This window comes from Schistocerca serialis, chromosome 5, assembly GCF_023864345.2.
Source record: "Schistocerca serialis cubense isolate TAMUIC-IGC-003099 chromosome 5, iqSchSeri2.2, whole genome shotgun sequence".
NCBI lineage: Eukaryota > Metazoa > Arthropoda > Insecta > Orthoptera > Acrididae > Schistocerca > Schistocerca serialis.
In genome coordinates this window covers 71,073,943-71,094,269 of record NC_064642.1, presented here as the reverse complement: position 1 = coordinate 71,094,269, position 20,327 = coordinate 71,073,943, and the positions used below count along the sequence as shown (strand labels likewise).

At 37.8% G+C, this 20,327-nt stretch overlaps 1 protein-coding gene across 5 annotated transcripts in view; it reads right to left on the bottom strand.

Moving 5' to 3' along the window:
- The window catches only part of LOC126481493 (protein phosphatase 1B), a 243,577-nt gene extending 224,711 nt beyond the window's left edge, over nt 1-18,866 (bottom strand). For 2 of the 5 annotated variants that reach the window (XM_050105278.1, XM_050105275.1), the window contains exons 1-2: nt 18,340-18,718; nt 1,853-2,281 (exon numbers count right to left, since the gene is read on the bottom strand). In XM_050105278.1, the coding sequence (XP_049961235.1) occupies nt 1,853-2,245 (393 nt within the window). In that variant the 5' untranslated portion in view covers nt 2,246-2,281; nt 18,340-18,718. The other 3 variants (XM_050105277.1, XM_050105276.1, XM_050105279.1) reach the window with 3 other exon arrangements.
- Between the last annotated feature and the right edge of the window lie 1,461 nt (nt 18,867-20,327).

Here is a 20,327-nt window from a genome sequence, read left to right as displayed (position 1 = left end):
CCCAGTTACGCTGAAGAAACTGAAGTAACAGACTTCAAAAGATAGACAAAAGCCATCCCAAGAAAGACTACTTACGAAGTTTCAAGAAGCAGCTTTAAATTATCTATCTAGGGATATACTACAATCCCCTACTCACATAGGGATTGTGAGGACAAGATGAGATTAATTACAGCTTGCACAAAGGCGTGTAAAGAGGCATTCTTCCCGTGCTCCATATGTGAACAGAGCAGGAAGAAACTCTAAAAATTTTACAATGGCACATAACCTCTACTATGCAATTCACAGTGGTTTGGAGTGTACAGATGTAGATGTCTTATATCCCTAAGATAGGTAACTTTTTCAATTATTATCAAGCTTTCGGCAATTCATTACATTATTATGCAATGTAGTCCATGTTGTAACCCTTAGTGAGTTCTTTAATTCTGAATAAGGTTACTCTGTGGATGTTTTAAGATATGAGTAAAGGTATTGATCTTGCTCCGTGGAATAAGGCCAGAAAATTGAATATTTTGTCACACTGTCAACAAAGCCAGTGATACATTGCACATGCGGAAGGGATTTCACAATCCACAGTTAAAAAAAAAAATGTAAACTTCAAAACACAGCAGAAAGGTAAATGAAGTCAAAAACGTATTACATTCCCTCGAACAGACAAGAGTAATAGGACAAATGGTAGCGGAAAACTGAAGAAAACTAATATGGGTGATTAAAAACATGTTGGAGGATCGTGTAGTGCCTATATATACCTGTACTCTGCAGTGAAGGTTCAATGAAAAGGGGCTGTGATGTCATCATCCCAACAAGAAGCAGAAACTTAACACAGTAATGAAACAAAAACAACTAGAATGGGCCACATGTGCAAAAACTGGACTGCGGATGACTGGAATAAGGTTACTAAACTACAATATCATGCAACCCTCCTTTTATAATAAGAGAGACTTCCAAATGTGACATGATTTCTTTTCAGGTTTGCTCCTCTGATGAAACACATATCCAAATTCTGCAAGACAAAACTGAATTTGAGAGATACAGGAGCTATGAAGAATTCCACAGAAATTGCATACTTCAACAAGTCAAGCATCTTTCATCAGTAATGGTTTGGTCTGTAAAAGTAGCAAAGGAAATGGACGCCTTTATATTGTGAAATGGACGATTTGTCAAGATCAGTACAGGTCAGTACTGGAATTTCGACTTCTTCCCCAGAGCCAGACAACAATTACCCCTATAGCCACGATTCTGCACTATGCCGCAAGAGAAAATCTGTGACTAAATATGCAAATGAGACTGTAATTCACGGTTTGGATTGGTCGGGGAACTCGCCAGGCCTCAACCCAACTGAAAATGTCTGCGAAGGTCTAGCGCGAAACTGCAAAGGGCGATATACCCAGAAACACGCTGGAGGAAAAATTTGACAAAGCGTGCACAGGACACCTGATTTGGAGGATATATCTAAGAAATGTATTATGAGTATGCCAAGGAGAATTAAAGATTTGATTACAGCTAGATGAGGGCATACTGAACACTAAACACTTCGTTTATCTTCATGACTTTTATGTTTTAAAAACTTATTTTAACTTCCAAATAGGTTAGTAAGTTCACAGAAATGTGATACAAGTGATGAATAAAATTTAAGTTCATTAAAAATGACAGAATAAAGTTGCATGATAAAACTGCCTTGTCCATTCAGTAAGTATAATAATTTGGCACCCCACTGTAGCATATGTTACTTTGTTGCCATATCAGAGGAACTTTATAGACTTTCTGTTTTACAGAAATTCTAAAAGTGATTTACATTTATGTCATTTCTAATGAACAAGGCAACCTAGAAACTTATAACCTGACAATAACTTACCGTGTGTGGGGATATAAGTGCACAAACAGCTGTTGAACCAGATTTGTCTTCACCACTAGCTAACTCAGGAAGGGCTCTCATGCGGGCATCCAGACGAAGGAAACCAGCACGTATTGCTTCTATTACATCATCACTTCTGAACTCTTCTGCACCCACTATACACTCAAGTAGGTGATCTGCACAATGTGCCGACACTCTCTCCCCTGCGTGTCCGTCAAATACGGCAAAGAATGACCAATCTTCCAGTCCTTCACCCAAACCTGTGACGGCACAGTGGGCATCCTCCATTTCGACACGCCAACCTTGCATGCTCGCCACACCGTAACGCAGCCCATTCCCACAGCCATGTTCATTGTGTTTTTCAGTCTTCGGTTTGTCGAGAAATGACCCCATCCTGTCAGATTCGTCTTACCTATGACGATCCTTCATCTGAAAGCAATTGAAATATTAAAGTCTTTAGATATCAGTTGAGATAACATAGAGATTTTGGTTCTTCACTATTGATATGCTCAAAAAATACAATAAATAAAGTATCACAATCTTACAGTTTATTAACTAACTTCTATATCTCTGAAGGCAGTGGGGAACAAGTCTACTATCCAACACAGCTCTCTGCAAGGACATCAATATATTTAACGTCATTCATTACTCTACTAAACTGTGTGAAAATCTGCAACACAGTAACAAAACTTTAATGATACTATCGTTTCAAAGCAACATTTTTTCTTCTTCTTTCTTCCACATTGGCAGAAAGTAAAATACACTCAATATAGCAAAAGGGCATTTCTTTCCTTTCCTTCTAGTGTGTTTATTGGTGTTAGTTTTACCGCTACATCTTGCTTTGATAAGATCCAATTCAATCAAGAACCACAAATTTCAGATGTCTCATACAAATCATACAGTATAAATGTCTATCTGCATGTTCCAGCTTTACTTGAAAAACAATAAGAATAAAACTGCTGGACAACCCTCAGAAAAAAATAGTCTATACAGGGATGGTGCAACAGAAAAATAGCTTTTGGAGTACATATTGCTAATTGGACATTGAAACAAAAGAAGATTTTCATGAAATACCATCATTGACTTGGTGATGAAAACAGTGTTTCAAAATGTATACATGATACAAAAATCCAATATTTTGCCCTCTTTCAGTGTAAACATTCCACATAATATAGTTCTCATTGTTACATCTATCAGGAAATACTGATATTTGAAGAATTTATGGAGTCCTTAAAAGCAGTAATGCATACAGTGAAAAGTGTTCCCCCCCCCCCCCCCCCACAACGAAGTGAATAACAGATGTTCACATCCTGATGCCATTTAACAACTAGTCACTAAACATATAAGTGATACACAAATAAATTTCAATATTATAACTTGAGCACTATTTCCAAAGAGTGAAACACAGTCACTATGTCGGATCAAGAGGAATGTTCCATAGAAGTCATTGGCTTTGGCCAATGACATACACCGAGGTGACAAAAGTCATGGGACAGCGATCTGCACATATGCAGATGGCACTAGTATCACTTACAAAAGGTATAAAAGGGGCAGCAGCACATTGGTGGAGCTGTTATTTGTACTCAGGTGATTCATGCGAATAGGTTTCCAATGTGATTATGGCTGCTTGAGAGGAATTAACAGACACTGAATGGGGAATGGTAGTTGGAGTAGATGCGTGGGACATTCCATTTCAGAAATCATACGGAAATTTAAAATACCAAGATCCACAGTGTCAAAAATGTGCTGACAGTGCCAAATTTCAGGTATTATCTCTCACCAAAGACAACGCAGCGGCCAACAGACTTCACTTAATGACCAAGAGCAGCAGCATTTGAGTAGAGTTTCTATGTTAACAGACAAGTAACACTGTGTGAAGCAACCACAGAAATCAATCTGGGATGCAAGACAAACATGTCTGTTACGACAGTGTGACAAAATTTGGTGTTAATAGGCTATAGCAGCAGATGACTGAAGCGAGTGCCTTTGCTAACAGCAGAATAAATTCCTTCTCCTGGGCTTGTGACCACATTGGTTGGACCCTAGACAACTGGAAAACCATGGGCCGATCAGGTGAGTCCTGATTTCAGTCTGTAAGAGATGATGGTAGGGTTCAAGTGTGGTGCATACTCCATGAACCTATGGACCCAAGTTGTCAAAAAAGCACTGTGCAAGCTGGTGGTCGCTCCATAACGGTGTGGGCTGTGTTTATGTGGAATGGACTGGGTCCTCTTGTTCAACCAAAAATTGTTATGTTCAGCTACTTTGAGACCATTTGCAGCCATTCATGGACTTCATGATCCCAAACAATGATGGAATTTTTATGGATGACAATGCACCACGTTACCGGGCCACAATGGGTCACAACTGGTTTGAAGAACACTCTGGACAGTTCAAGCAAATGATATGGCCACCCAGATTGCCTGGCATGAATCACATCAAAACATTTAGAGGGCATAATCGAGAGGTCTGTCCGTGCACAAAATCCTGCACTGGCAACACTTTTGCAATTATGGACGGCTACAGAGGCAGCGTGGCTCGATATGTCTGCAGCCAACTTCCAATGACTTGTTGAGTCCATGCCATGTCAAGCTGCTGCACCCCGTGGGCAAAAGGAGGCCCAACACAATGTTAGGAGGTCCCATGATTTTTGTCACCTCAGTGTACTGTTAATGGCTGCTGTCATTTTACTTTTTAGTGCATATATTCACAGTTTAGTTATTAGCTGCCAAAGCCAATGAATATGAAGCAAACAAGACATGAAAAAATAATAAATAAATAAATAAATAAAATAAACTGGTGACAGACTGACCCGAAGCTTAGCCTGAGTTACAGGTTAGGTTGGAAGGTAACAGTTTGGTTGTGAGTGGCAAAGCCAACGAATGTAGCACTAAAGAAACCTGGTTGTGGTGACAGTCTGATCTGTAGCTTAGCCTGTTAGAAAAAAAATTGCCAATAACATCACATTAAAGTGCTCATACTGTTGGTCACGTTTCCTACGCCTACATCAACATCAGCAAGATTATAAAATTACAGAGCACACAATGTTACCAGCGAAGCAAACTGGGGGAAAAAAAAAAAAGAAAAACAGCAAATGACGAGACAGTTACTTATAATTAAATTTCAGTATTTAGACTCTACTGGCTTTTATTGTGATTATTAGATATCGGGCCAAAAAAAGATAAGAAACAAGTTCCTAGAAAAAGATCTTTCAAGAGATAGTGGCAATAGAAGCATTCAGCTTGTTTCTCCACACTTTGAAGTACAGCAGACAGTGTCTGGTATTGCATTACCACAAATCAGAAAGAGAGACCTTCTCTTGTTGTACAGTGCTAACAACATCCACATAGTCTGACTAATCTATAAAGCTCTTTTAGTCATTTAGAGCAGTATACCTGAATATAAAGCCAGAGAGACATTTAGACAGATAGAACAGACTTATATGATACTGTGATGTGTAGTATAACTGGTGTACACGGTAAACTCAACAGGGGAGATGAATCAAGTGGTTTAAGAGGACAACACTATGAGTTATGGAAGACAAAGTTCTACAAATAAAAGGAAACAGAGCAAAAAGAGCCAAGGAGGCAAATGAATAAATCATGAGAGGTATGAGATAAGAATAGAAAAGAAAAAGACAGAAGGGAAAGGATGGGATAGGAAGGTACGAAGAAGAAAGTGTGTTCAATGTCTCCTGTTTCATATATGGTAATTGGTCGAAATTCATCAAACTAGTTGCTCTGGCACTCCTATGTGGTTTCCTTTACAGATGTTACACTTTCCCAGAGTCAATATAAGTTTCCATTTGTCTTCCGTATCACCAGTTTCACATATTCATCCTATTTCACATCATTTCTTGTTGTTACATCCAGATACTCAAACAACGTGATGAGCTAAAGGCGTAGAAAATGAGAAATTTCAAATAGTAACTGACTGAAACGTGGTTTCTGGTTACCTTATATAGCAGTGATACACGCTATGATGTCATCGGTTCTTCGTCCATCATCATATAAGGCACTATTATGCCTTGTGTCTGCATGCCTACTTTAATCTCATGATGGTTGGGTTTCACTCTATATTCAGATTCAAACTGCTGTTGTTATTCATTATGTTTTTGTCTACGGTGACTTTTACTACACTATACTTGAAACTGTTACCATTTGTGATGATAGAGATGTGACACTGAGTGCAATTTTGTATCAATTTTTTCACTACATGTTCAACTACCACAAGTCTCTCTGAATAATGTGGTCACAGACATCTCACATTCAATCTGGCATTCTACTGTGCACAAGTTCTATCTACCATAGAACTGTCTGCACTTACATGGTACTTTGTAAATTCTTTAAATTCAGTAGATTACTTTCTTTCACATGTCTCATGAGGCTGGCTTTACATTATGTCTGTTCAGGTGATGGCTTATCTTTCCCATCACAAACCATGGAATGGCAAGAACACTTTCCTCCTCAGCAATGTTCTGCTTGCAGATACCTCCCAAAATTAATTGCAATATTCATCTGTTCCCATATTCAATTTCACAGAATACTTTTCTTAGGCAGTTCTGTACTCTTGCCACATTTCCAGCATCAGAGAGCACTTCTGCTCAACAAATCAAGCTTATCGTAGCACCATTGACAGGAAGAGTAAACATCTGACACTTTTGATGTTCTCTGGTTCAGTGACAGGGAGATTTGCAGCTTCTGAAGATATAACATTATGTCAATCTTTAGGCTTCTAGCTAAAACATATCAACTTGTGAAAGGCTCATTGAAGAATGCTCATAAAAAGTGCTTCTGAATATGCTACCCAGGAAATCAGCGGTAGCTGAATGTGAACTAAAAATTGGCAGAAACTGGCATTCAATGACACCACTACCTTCACCAGGACTAACAGTTTCTGGGAAAATATAATAAAAATAATCTATAGAGATCAAAATAACAATAATAAATTATTAGGCAGAACTGATGGCCAGTACTTACAGTAGAGTCCCATTAATCCGAACTAATTGGGACAGTACCTTGCTTGGATTACCGATTTGTTCGGATTAGCCGGACTTACGGCGACAAGTTTCTCGAATGAAGTATACCAAGCAGATAAGTACGTACACCATGGTAACAAATGGCAACAAGTGTGTGAACAATGGCTCACTCTCACTCCCTCCCCTGGTTGTTGTGCATTGTTGAGACCTTTGTAGTGTCTGAAGTCAGTGCACTGCCAGTTGGCTCGCAAAGCGCTTGGTTATGTTAGTTATCGATCGCTGGCATCTGTAACAGTTATATTGTATTTGTTCAGGTGTAGTGGTGTACATAATTTCGTCATGAGTAATTGGAAACCTACAACGTTAACTCTCAAAGAAAAACTGAATGCTTTGAAGCGGATAGACAATGGTGAGATTGTATCTAAACTGGTAACGGAACTGGGTGTTGGTAAAGCAACCATTTGTGGTTGGAAGAAGAACCAAGTGAAGCATGGACAGTCCTGCGCAATGTCTTCAGGAAAAACACTTGAAATTCAGCTGACTTTGAAACAGTCACAGTACGATAAAGTGGATGAAGCTCTTTTCCTTTGGTTTACACAGGAAAGAAAAAGGGGAACCCCTTTGAGCGGAGTCCTGGTTCAGGAGAAAGCTGTTTACCTAAACAAGTTAATGAATGGTGATGAGTCTTTTAGTGCAAGTACTGGTTGGTTGGACAAATTCAAAAAAAGTCATAGAATCCATCAGCTAATAATTACTGGAGAGAAGCTTTCTTCCGACCTTGATGCAGTGAAGGAATTACTTGGGTGAGCTTGTAAAAATGATAAGAGAGGGAAAGTATTCTCCTCAACAAATTTATAACACTGACCAGACTGGCCTTAATTTTAGAGCATTGCCAACAAAAAGCTTGGCATCAAAGCAGAAGACCATGCTCCTGCTTTTAAAATGTGCAAAGATTGTGTGATTTTTTTTAGTGTGCAGCAACGCTGCTCGTAATCACAAGCTGCCTTTAATGCTGATAGGCAAATCTGCTAGGCCCAGAGCTTTTTCAAACTGCAACATGAATTCCCTGCCCATATATTATCACAACCAGAAAAAAGCATAGATGGATGGTAAGCTGTTCAAAGAATGGTTTCACGGCAAGTTTGTTCCCTCTGTTCAACAGTACTCTAAGGAAACTCATTTGTCTCCCTGTGCAATCCTTTTGATTGATAATGCGCCATCTCGCCCCAGCACTGAGGAATTATGTGAGGGAGAAATTGTGGCGAAGTTTTTGTCACCGAATGTTACACCACTTCTACAGCCGATGGACCAGGGCATACTGCAAACATTAAAGCTGATTTACGGAAAACAATTTTTAAGAATGCTGATCCAAGATGATAGCATTCCTTTAATGGACATAATAGAAAAGACCAATGTGAAGGATACTGTTTATTGGACCACTGAGGCACGGCAGAATATTTCAGAAAATACTCTGACAAAATTGTGGAGAAAACTGTGGACATGTCTTGAATTTCAGGACAACCTAGTTGAAAATGAAGAGGAAAATCTACTACAAATGATACAGACAAACCCTGGATGTGAAGAAGCTAGTGAAGGAGACATACATGTGTGGATGGCAGCGGATGGGGCATGTGTGGAGAACCTGCTTTTGTGTTAAGTTTGTCTATCAAACCATGTGTGACAAATGTGGTGGTTGCTGTAGAAATTTGAAAGAAGGGGTGTTCTGTGTAGACTGTAAGTTATGGTTTCATTGGGGTGAACGTAGCGGCGAGGAAACGAGGGTAGAAAATGAGGCTCTTCCATGGCAGCGTAGAAAGGACAGAAAAAACAGGAGGCAAAAATTTGTGCCCTTAAGGCTGAATTAGATAACGCGAACTTGGAATTATGTAGGTTAAGGAAGGAAAAAAGAGACTGGGAACTGGGAAAAGGTAGCAAGCAAAGGGCGAAATAGAGAAACACTTGAAAAAACTCCAGAAATTCAATTAGTAAATCAGTTTGGCTTGCTATCTGAAGTGGAGGAAGGGCCTCATCCAGATGTAGTTGAAAGTAGGTTGAAGCAGAATATTACCTTAAAGAAAAAAAGACATGTCGGGATCAAACCAGAATAGGAAAATAAGAATTCTGCTTATAGGCAGCAGTTATGGGAGGGGTGTGGGCCAGCAGCTTCAGGAGAAATTAGGTGCAGGGTACCAGGTCACAAGTTCTGTGAAACCAGGTGACAGAAAACTTAGGTCAGCTATGCAGGGACTTTGAGAAGGAAGGTAAGGTAATTATGGTTGGGGAAACAAACAGCCTGGCTATGAATCCAATATACAGTATTGGGAGTGACCTGGATAAAATAGGAGCAGAAACCGAGCACACAAATGTGGGGTTTGTGGAGGTCTTTCAGTGCCATGATCAGCCCTGGGTAAACACTGCTGTAAGGCATGTTAAAACTGAGCTGAATAGGATGCTCCAGACACCGGCAAAATCTAACATAAGTGTTGTTCCATTAAATGCTATTGGTAGGTGGGGACATGGCCTGCACCTGAATAGGATGGGAAAAAATAAGTTAGCTTCTCTGTTAGCAGAAACTGTAAGGGGGTCCACAGTCACACAAGGGGTGATCCCTGTGGTTAATGGGTCCTGGCAGACAGATTATTTTAAGCTAAAGCCAAAGTCCAGACAGATGAAAATTAAGATAAATAGAATAAAAGAAACTTCATTCACAGTAAATAGGGGTAACTGTGAGGTCAGTATCAACTTACTTCATCAAAATATCACGGGAATGAAAAATAAAATAGATGAGCTATTAGTGTGTTTAGATGATCAAAAATAAGAATGAGATTGATATACTGTCTGTCTGAACACCATGTAACTATGGGCATGGATAGTGTCAGTATAAGTGGGTATAATTTAGCATCTTACACTTGTAGATCTAGGATGGATGAAGGAGGAGCAGCCATTTTCATAAAACAAGGGTATATATGCAAAACTCTAGAAGCAAACAAATTTGGTGTTGATCAGCACTTTGAGGTTTGTGCATGTGCACTTCAGCTAGATAATGTATATATGATAATATATTAGCAACAGTGTACAGGTCCCCATTAGGAGACTGGAAGCTATTCATAAAAAAGTTTGACTCCCTATTATGCTGTCTGTCAGACAAAAAGAAGTTATTAATCTGTGGTGATTTCAATGTAAACTTTCTAAATAATTCTGCAAGGAAAAGTGAACTAGAAGTGTTATTAACAACATACAACTTACAAGCAGTGATCAATTTCCCTACACGTATAGTTCAAGACAGTAGCACGCTAATAGATAATGTATTTGTATCCAAAGAGGATGTAAAACAAACACATGCTTTCCCTGCGGTAAATGGATTGTCAGACTATGATGACGCACAACTGATTAACTTACAAAACCTAACAGGGCGTACAGTTTGGAAACCATTAAGTAAAAGTGTAAGGTCGCTCAACCCAGTATCTATAGGCACTTCAAAGAAAGCTTGAGAAATGTTAATTGGGGAGATGTATATAATGAGCCAAATGCTAATGATAAATGAAAAATATTTCTTGATAAATTTATATCCCTTTTTGAACATTGTTTCCCAAAGAAAATTACTAAATGTAACACCACATACTTTTCAGAGAAACCTTGGATTACTACAGGTATTAAAGTGTCTTCAGAAAGAAAAAGAAAACTGTATGAGACAGCAAGAACTAGTAAAAACCCAGAAGTAGTTTTACACTATAAAAATTATTGTTAACTTATAGAGGAAAGTTGTAAGGCAATAAAGAAATATGTATGTTGGAGAAGGAATTAACGACTCCGGCAATAAAATAAAACCAATATGGAATGTTGTTAGAAGGGAGACAGGAAAAATAACCACTGGGGTAGGTGGTATTACTATTAAGGAAAACGAGATCATCCTAACCAACAGTACACAGGTAGCTAATGTATTTAACAACCATTTCTTAAGTGTAGGAGAAAAAATTGGTGAGAACAGTTCAAAAGGAAAAGCCAGGCAGTACATGTAAGAGTCTGTTTTGAAAAAAATTAATCAGATTAAGTTTCACCTAACAGCCTCTTGTGAAATAAGTAAATTATTAAATCTTTGAAAAATAAATGTTCTGTTGGAGTAGATGACATCTCTAATAAGATATTAAAACAATGTGGAGCAATTACAGCTGATGTTCTGAGTCACATATGTAATGCATCATGAACTCAAAGTATTTTCCCAGACAGGTTAAAATATGCCATTGTCAGGCCACTCTACAAAAAGGGGGACACCACAGATGTCAATAATTACCGGCCAGTATCCTTGCTTACAGCATTTTCAAAAATCTTTGAGAAAGTAATGTGCTCAAGAGTGGTTAGCCATCTCAACAGTAATGGGAATCACAGTTCGGATTTCAAAAATGCTGTTCCACTGAGACAGCAATACACAATTTCACTGTCCACATAACAGAGTCTTTAAATAGTAAAATGTCACCAATAGGTATTTCCTGTGACTTGTCCAAAGCATTTTATTGTGTGAACCATGACATTATGTTACAGAAATTACAGTTCTGTGGTATAAATTGAATAGTATATGAGTGGTTTAAGCCATACCTACAGAACAGGAAGCAAAAAGTTTCCTTATATGGGTCAAGTGATTTAAATAAGTTTGCCACTTCATCTAACTGGGGTGAAATTACATTAGGTGTTCCACTGGGTTCAATCATGGGTCCCCTTTGTTCTTGATGTATGTGAACGACCTCCCTTCCTATCTGAAACAGGAAGCTGAACTGACACTGTTTGCTGATGATACAACCATCATTATTAATCTGGTAAAAGAAACTCCAATTGAAAATGATATAAATAAGGTTTTTGGAAAAGTCATTAATTGGTTTTCTGCAAATGGGCTTGCTCTAAACTTTGAAAAATCACAGTACATCCAATTTTCTGCTGCAAAAAGTACAGTTCCTTCAACAAATATAACACATCAACAGAAGTCAGTAGACAGGATAGAGCACACTAAGTTTTTGGGTATACACATAGATGAGAATCTTAATTGGAAAATTCATATTTTGGACCTTCTAAAGCGACTAGGTTCAGCAACTTTTGCAATCAGAATAATTGCCAGTTTTGAGGATGTAAAAATTAGTAAGCTAACATACTTTGCATACTGTCACTCTCTGATGTCATACGGAATAATACTTTGGGGTAACTAAATGGACAAAAAGTATTCACTGCTCAAAAGAAAGTGGTTAGAATAACGTGTGGGGTTCATAGTTGCACATCTTGTAGGCATGTTTTTAAAAGATTGGGAATTCTTACAACAGCCTCACAGTACATTTACTCACTAATGAAATTTGTTCTCAACAACGTGGACCAGTTTAAAAACAACAGTGACATTCCTGATTATAATACCAGAAAAAAGAAAGACTTACACTATCCTTTACTCAAACAATCTTTGGCACAGAAAGGGGTAAAATATGCCGCTATAAAAATTTTCGACAAATCACCAGATGAAATAAAATGTCTGACAGACAGCAGCAACAGCTTCAAAAATAAATTGAAATCATATCTCCTTGACAACTCCTTCTATACCATAAATGAATTCTTGAATAGGAATAAATAAATATATAAATATAGTATATGCATTTTGTGCCATTTAAGGAAATGGGGTAAATAACAGAAATATTAATCCTTTAATTTAAAAAAAATCTTGTTTCATATGTGCATTTCCTGTGCACTTGACACGTTCCACATCATAACAGCTACTGTACCGTGCGATTGATCAATGGAACACACAACCAACTAACCAACCAACCAACCAATCTTACTGGCGCTGATTTAGTTGCTGCCTTGACTCAAGACCAGGAAGAAGTGGACTGCTGTGACAGAAGTGACAATGAGCCTGAAAGCAACAAAGGAGAGCTGGTGCCACACAGTGACACACCAGAAGCCCTGGACCTCACGCTACATTATTTAGGGCAACAGCCCACTGCTACATCTGCTGATTTGATGTTTATGAGGCGATGGCGTAACTATGCGTCATATAAGGGACTGTCTTCATTACGCCAAAAAAAACAATGATTGAGTTTTTGTCTTCTAAAAAGTAGTGATAAAATGTCCACAGTATTTTAGTAAGTTTGGCAGTTTTTCTTTCATTGTCGTGCATTGTTTAAACCTAATGTTTTCTTGCCATTTTTTCTAATACATGTTTACTGTACTGTGTAAATTAAAATAGTGTGTATGTACAGCAGTTTATCCCACAGTTTTCCATAATTAGACTAACATTTTTCATGTTTGGATTAACCGAATGCTTGGATTAGCAAGACTCTGCTGTAGTTTCATGAGACAAAATGTTTATTACTGCTGATAGAAACACATAAAAGTAAAAGCGACACACTATCTAGCTTTTGGGATAAATAACTGCTTCGTTAGTGAGAGGAGAGGGTAAGTTTGAGGAAGTTTAAAAAGGAAGGGCAGGTCACTGACCCCAGGACAAGAGAGAGATCCTCCAGTAGTGAGGATGAGTTTATATACCTTCCTTAAAGACTAGTATCAGAAACAAACACATGTGCTTCACCAACAACCTTTTCCAGGCTCTCCTGTCCCACATCTACTCCACAGGTCTCATTCGCAAACAATTTTCCCATGCAGTATCCTCCTCTCATCCTCCAGCTCCATTATATTTTCATATAATATTTTCTGTCCTAATTGTTAATTGCACTGTTCCCTCCCCACTAACTCATATTTACTTCTCACACTGTCTTTCACTATGGACTGAAGTCGTCAGCACAGTGCCAACTGGTGTACCATCTCCGACCTACTCTCTAGCGGTTCTTCCTCCATTTTTATCCTCATCCGCACTACAGGTCCAAGTGAGCTGCCCTTCCTTTTTCAACTTTCCCAACTTATCCTTCTCTCCTCCTCGACAAAGAAACTAAGTATTGTGAATGCTATGTAGCGTCTCCATTACTGTACGAGAGTACTGGCAATTCTACATACTGTGCCTCCTGAAAGTAAGTATTGACTGTCTGCATATACTTTATTAGTTTTCTCAGCTAAATCGTCCTTTGATACAAAATACTTAACTCTATCAACACACACAGTGATTTGAGTGCAGCATGGAACCCAGTCATTTTGAGGTCAAATCAGGTGTGGCAGAAACAGGATGAAAATGTTGCCTTATATGGTGATGGACAGAGCATTAGTAGCATCATGTCAAGTACCGCAGCTATATAAAAATTGAGCTTAGAGTCTAACCTTTCATACATTGATTTTTCCTCACTTTTATATATAACTTTTGACTCAGTATTAACCAGACCACAATTTTTAATCACAAAACGATAAATTGTCCTCCACAATTACCCCTGATGAAAGTTTGTATATCATCAAGGGAATATCCTGTACAAGCAGATGTTCCATGCACCCTCACAATAATGTGACGCCATCTCTACAATGTGTGTAATCAGCTTAGGAAACCTTCAGAAGCATCATTTACAAATTTGTAACATATATTTTTCAAGAACACTCACTAACTTCAGAAATTCTTGCTCCAAAAAAATAAAATTTATCATATACAAAAATAAGCAGTGCAAAACATGAATTGGTCTTCCCTCCAGCTCTTAAAATTTGGCCACAATCCTTACAGAGTTTTTAATGAATTAAAGTGTGATTCTGTAATTTTCATGGCTTATACTTTACAGGAATCTCAGAACCATGTAATTCTCTGTGAAATGCAGCCGCAAAAGCCAACATGCTATCAAAGCATATTACTATTATTCTATACTAAGGAGTGGCTAAATTACACCAAAATTCTCGGCTTAATAGGTTAAGATTAAATTGTCGGGAGAGATATAAACTGAAAACAATAACTCCACAAGTGCAAACAGAATTCACTATCCTTCATCGTTCATGCATCTGTTGAAACAGTTATTCAACTCGTTCAGAATACCTTTGACAAGACATAGTATTATGAAAAGAATAGTTGATGCTCATCATTTTTGTTTGGTGACAGTCTTTTTGTTGTACCTATCTGTGACTCAGCATCTCCGCTATATGATGAGTAGCAACTATCCTTTTCATATTTTACATTCCATCCTGGATTTCCCCTTGTTTGATTTGACAATACAGCAATAGATTGAAGCTGCAAACTACACACCTTTATCACAGAACAAGAAACATGGTTAGGTGGCTTTACTATTTCTCGACTGGACTGCTGTGTGACTGACGAAGCGATAAGTGGATGTATTTAATCCATTTTGTTTTATCGCCTATTCTATGATACTGATAATCAATAAAGGATCTTCAATGAAAGTTTTTCATGCACAAACTACAGTCTCCAGTATCTACAGTTCGTACAATAACTCATTTCTTACCTGATGTGAAGATAGTATTTTAAAAAAAAGTAATGTAATAATGGATAACACAAAATGAAAGGGATAAAGAAGAATATTCTATACTAATCATCAGCTTTGACCAGCAACACAGGAAACATACAACAAACATCATAAACAACATGATGACAATAACATGATAGGACAATGAAAAAATTTTCCAATGGGCTAAGTTACAAATCAGTGTGTAACCACAACCAGGGTTTTTTTCCCCCGTATTCACTGGCTTTGCCAACCAATAAATAATACTGTGAAAATATGCACCAAAAGTTGACATCACAGCTACCATCAGGTCACTGATCAAAACTGACAAATAGTGTATAATTTTCCTCTTGGTCCAATAAAAGTGTCAGGTCATGTTGTTCATGTGAATTCAATTACAAACATCACTTTCTAAACACTATATAGGCCTAATTGCAGTTTAGTGCAAATTGTACTTCAGTGTATTAAAACAAGCTAAAAGATTTAGCACATTAAAACCTGGCCCTACATATGAAACGAAGGTGCAATAGCAATACAGAGTGAAGTTAATAAATCCTTAGGGCAGTGTTATATTAACTGGAAAATCAAAGTGGGTCACCATAAACCCAGAAAGTATTGTCACAAAAAAGTTATTGATCATATTACTGCAATTCCACATATTTATTTCCACATCTAGTAAAGGCTCAGCCCACATACCAAGGAACAACTGGTAGCGCATTTGGAGTGAAAGGCTGTATACAATTATTTATACTGAAGTCTTCCGCTTTCAAACACTTACTTTTATATGAAGTAAGTTTCTGATAAAGACTTGCTTTCCTGAAATGCTAGTCCACACAAAGCTCCACTCATAAGCATACGATCTGAGTTGGCATAGTAAGTGTTAACATTTCATAATCCCGCGGATTAAGCCTGTGTCTGATGAATGTTACAAAACTGATACTGTAGTTAATAAAACAATGGTGTTTCTGTTAAGGCAGTAAACATTACAAATCACAGTATTTCTGGTTTACACTTTAGTACTTTCACTGTGGCTATTTATAAAGATATAATTAGTCTGATCACATAAAAAGTCTAAGGGAGTCCTTACATGGCATTTTTATGGCCATGATTTCAAACAGTATGGATTTATGCCACTTCAGTGCTGAAATTCTACATTTATTGAAGTATTTGCGTCTTGTAGAAACAATATTGGTCAAAAGTGGAGGAGTTTCATAATTTTGAACTCTTACAGTACTCTACTAACATGCCTCTATTACTGTCCACACAAATCAGTTTCACCAGCCTGGGCATGGTGGCTGATGGGAGCAACCATTAAGGCATTTCCCATTTATGGTCACTCCCATCAACCACGGCACCAAGTCTCAACTTTATTTGCGTGCATAATATTAGTTCCAAGAAATTACCTTCAGTACTGAATAGAAAGCAACTGCTTAAACTGCCAATTCAGACACATGTGGATAATCTCCTATATGTCACAACTTTGTACGAGTGGCATGCATTTTTACATATTATGGAAAGTAGATCAGAATAACAGCTGCAGGTTTATAGCTCACATTTTTCCTTGACCTCTCAGTTTGAACATTCAGACAGATACTACATTGGGCTTCAGTAAAACATTTGTGAACAAAATGGATAATGCTGTGTTTCATTTCCTTTTATTAGGTTATGCTATGTTAAAAAAATTGCACTGCTTTCGGAGAAATATAAATGTATGAAAAATGGTACCCCCAGTACACAACATTGTTCTCCAAAAGATCAAAATGAACCAGTTAAGTGTGATAGCAACTCCACTTAAAATCTTGGTTGTAGTTTGGCATGAGATCTAAGTTAATGTCACATTAAATGAATATTTTGTAATAAATAATATCAACAGCAAATAAATAGGCTAATGTCAACTGCAAAAGAAAGTTAAAAAGGCTACATTAAACGGACAAATCACTGACTAGCTTGTGGGGTGTATTAAGTATAGGACAACATATTTTACTTTGATGATCTACAAAGGAAACTACAAGTGAGCCCCACTACGTAACTCTTATCAATTGATCTGCCCTCAAATTTGTTAGTAACCCCACCAACTATTCCTGTTTCACACCCTGCCCCCTACTTTCTCCATCAACAAAATCACAATTAGTCACAACGTAACACATAACACGCAAAAAACTATTCAAGCTCTTCGGAGCAGAAGAAAATCAAAGGAACTAAGAACAACAATTTTTTTTCAATTTGGAAAAAAAAAAAAAAAAAAAACCGTAACAGATTATTCAATTACATTTGTCACCAAAAAATATCGAATCACTAATTTTACTGTGAAGACTCTTTTACAACAATCTTAATACAATTGGCAACTGCTCTCACTGACTGACTACGATATTAGCACTCATTAGCAACGAGTCGCTGCTGGTAAACTGAGTGGTAGTTGATCCTTTGACTGTGATAGGAAAACCAAACAAAAGTAAGTCTTAATATATTTAACACAAAATAAGATCAAGCCACAGAAAGTATCATGTTATGTATAAGATCTTGTGTAGTATTCTATTCCAAACATTACTCACTGGCCATTTATGCTGGACAGACGACCCCTCCTTTACTTGAGCAAATAATCAGCAGACAGAACACATGTTTACTTCATATAAACACCATAGAGACTTAAAAAGATCTCTGAAACCATATAGTTTCATTTGATATGTACAATAAGTGGAATAATGTATCAAATGTGATATCTAGGTATGCTAAATATTTCAACTTCAAAAAATTTAACACAAACAATCCAAGCCAATTTACTCTCTACTATGCTGTTTATGGTCCTCTAGATGTTGCACATAAAATAAAAGTCAGTCTATACACTGTCATTTCAAGTGTTCTCAAACCCGTAGTTATGCTTCCTTCTCTACGAATTGTGCTGTTTAACAATGTTCAAGTAACAATATTTTTAAACAACACGACGGCCGATGTTTCTTTACTTAAATGATTTACCTGCATTTAATTGCGTACAGACATTTATAAATAATCATTAGCGAGTTTTTGGGATACGGATTTCCCCATGTGTTTAAAAAAATAAGCATCATTAATGTTACGGGCGTTTGTGAAACCTCAAGTTTGGGAATACTAGATCATATTTCTCAATGATCTTTCGCCAAGTTTTCAAACACACTCACCACAGGCTGACAGCAGCACTCTGAAGGATTCGTTAAATGTTGGTGCACGATCGGCAAGAAGCTACTAAAAAACAATAAATAAATAAAGTTTTGTGTATACCCCTGACATTCTAAACATAGTCTTCTTTTCCCTCTTTCCTATCAATGAAATACAAAGAGTTTAAACGTAAATCAGTAGCACCACGCCCCACGTCCATATTATAAATCCACAGTATAACACTGTCCTTCGCACTTCAGTTTTGGTCAAACTGATGATTTATTTACAGGAATACATTTGCCACACGAAATTAACCTCGCAGCAAAGACGAACCAACTACGGTACGTATCACAACAAATTACGTCAATGTATCTTAGAACCTATGTAGTGTCATTTCCAACTTCGAAAATTACCTCGCGAGTTCAAAAAGTGTCGAACAAATTACAATTTTCCATTTTACGAACGAATTCAACTCAGATGAATGGCGGATATTTATTTCATAAATAATGCGCATGCCCCACATCTAAAAATAGTGGCCCTTGGGGATGATGTCATACCTTTCCAATCACAGCTGATAACCAACTCCGGAAGCTTCTTGATCAAAAGTTCTGCACGGGAGCCTGCAAAAGTGCCGCAACGAAAATGCCTCTTCGAAAATTCGCAAGAGATTTTGGTTTTCTTTTCTTTTTTGTTGTAGCGTGGATGTATTGCCTAAGATGGAATTACAGCGTACGATGATACATTGCTTGTGTTTCCTGTAACATGAGATACCAATACACGAAGGAAAGCCTTCGTCAGCAGTACTCAGAATTTGTGGTCGCCTCAAGGTGTATTCACACTGTGCGTAACGTTAGGTCACGACGATCCTATTATCCCAGCACCGAACTGCGAATGTGAGGTTATGAGAAGGTGTTCCACATTACTTAACACATTCTGTCACTTTTCAGTTTCTGTAGAGTAGCAGTGGATCATAATGTGCATTTTCAGGTTTCCCGTTTCGAAGATATATTGTTGTCACTGAGGAAAGTTTTGTAACTGAAAAAGTTACATAGAACGTCAGAGAAGCGTATTTGAAGGTAATAAGGTCACTGCATGCAAGCTGTGGTTCATTGACTTCGAATGTTGTGACTTTCTCAGAAAGACCATCACTAATTTTGCACATTGTAGAATATTCCGGAATGCCCTAGAGACCACTTTGCAATTTGTTGTTCACTTAGTCAGTCACATGGCCACGTGCTCGATACAGCTCACTATTAACATGTTGCACAATATACAGGGCATCACACAGTTGAGTACCAGCAGCTACCAGTCGTGAGATAGCTTTTCATACCACTGAAAAGTTGACGTTGATCTACACCAAGCTTCCAGACAAGGTACCTTTAAAGTACTCATTCACGGTATAGACAGCACTTGATTCATCACTAACAAGTTCACTAAATATTTTCTACATTTTGATGTAACAATACTCAGTAGCATTAAGCCAAGGACCCCATAGTGTAAGAACAGACTGAGGGGGGAGAGAGGCAGTGAAGGTTCTTGTTCCTTGAATTTCATCACCCTTAACAAAGCTTTCACACAAATTTTCTTGCAACAGGAAATTAATTTGTCCAGATCAGAGTAATTTCATCACATCTCCTCTGCAACTGTGTGTAACATATGTGCAACACAAGTGAAGCATACCATACTGGGGTAGAGAATCTGAAGCCCCTTTGCTGTTTTAACTGTATGAAGTACCATCTGTTACTAGCAGCAGAACATTGCTCTCTTCACACCACACGTCCACAGTAACTTTACAGAGTTGTGAAGCAGAATGGCAATTGTCGGGTTGTCCAGTCTCTAGAGCACTTCACGTGTTAGGGAGAAAATTTCTCCAGGTCCATCAACTTCTAGAACACGAGCAACGTAATTTACAACATAACACCCACCCACATTGGTGGTTTCATCTACAGTTACAAACACCTTTTCGTCAGAACCACCAAATCGCATTTTGTAGAGTATCACCTTGTCGTGC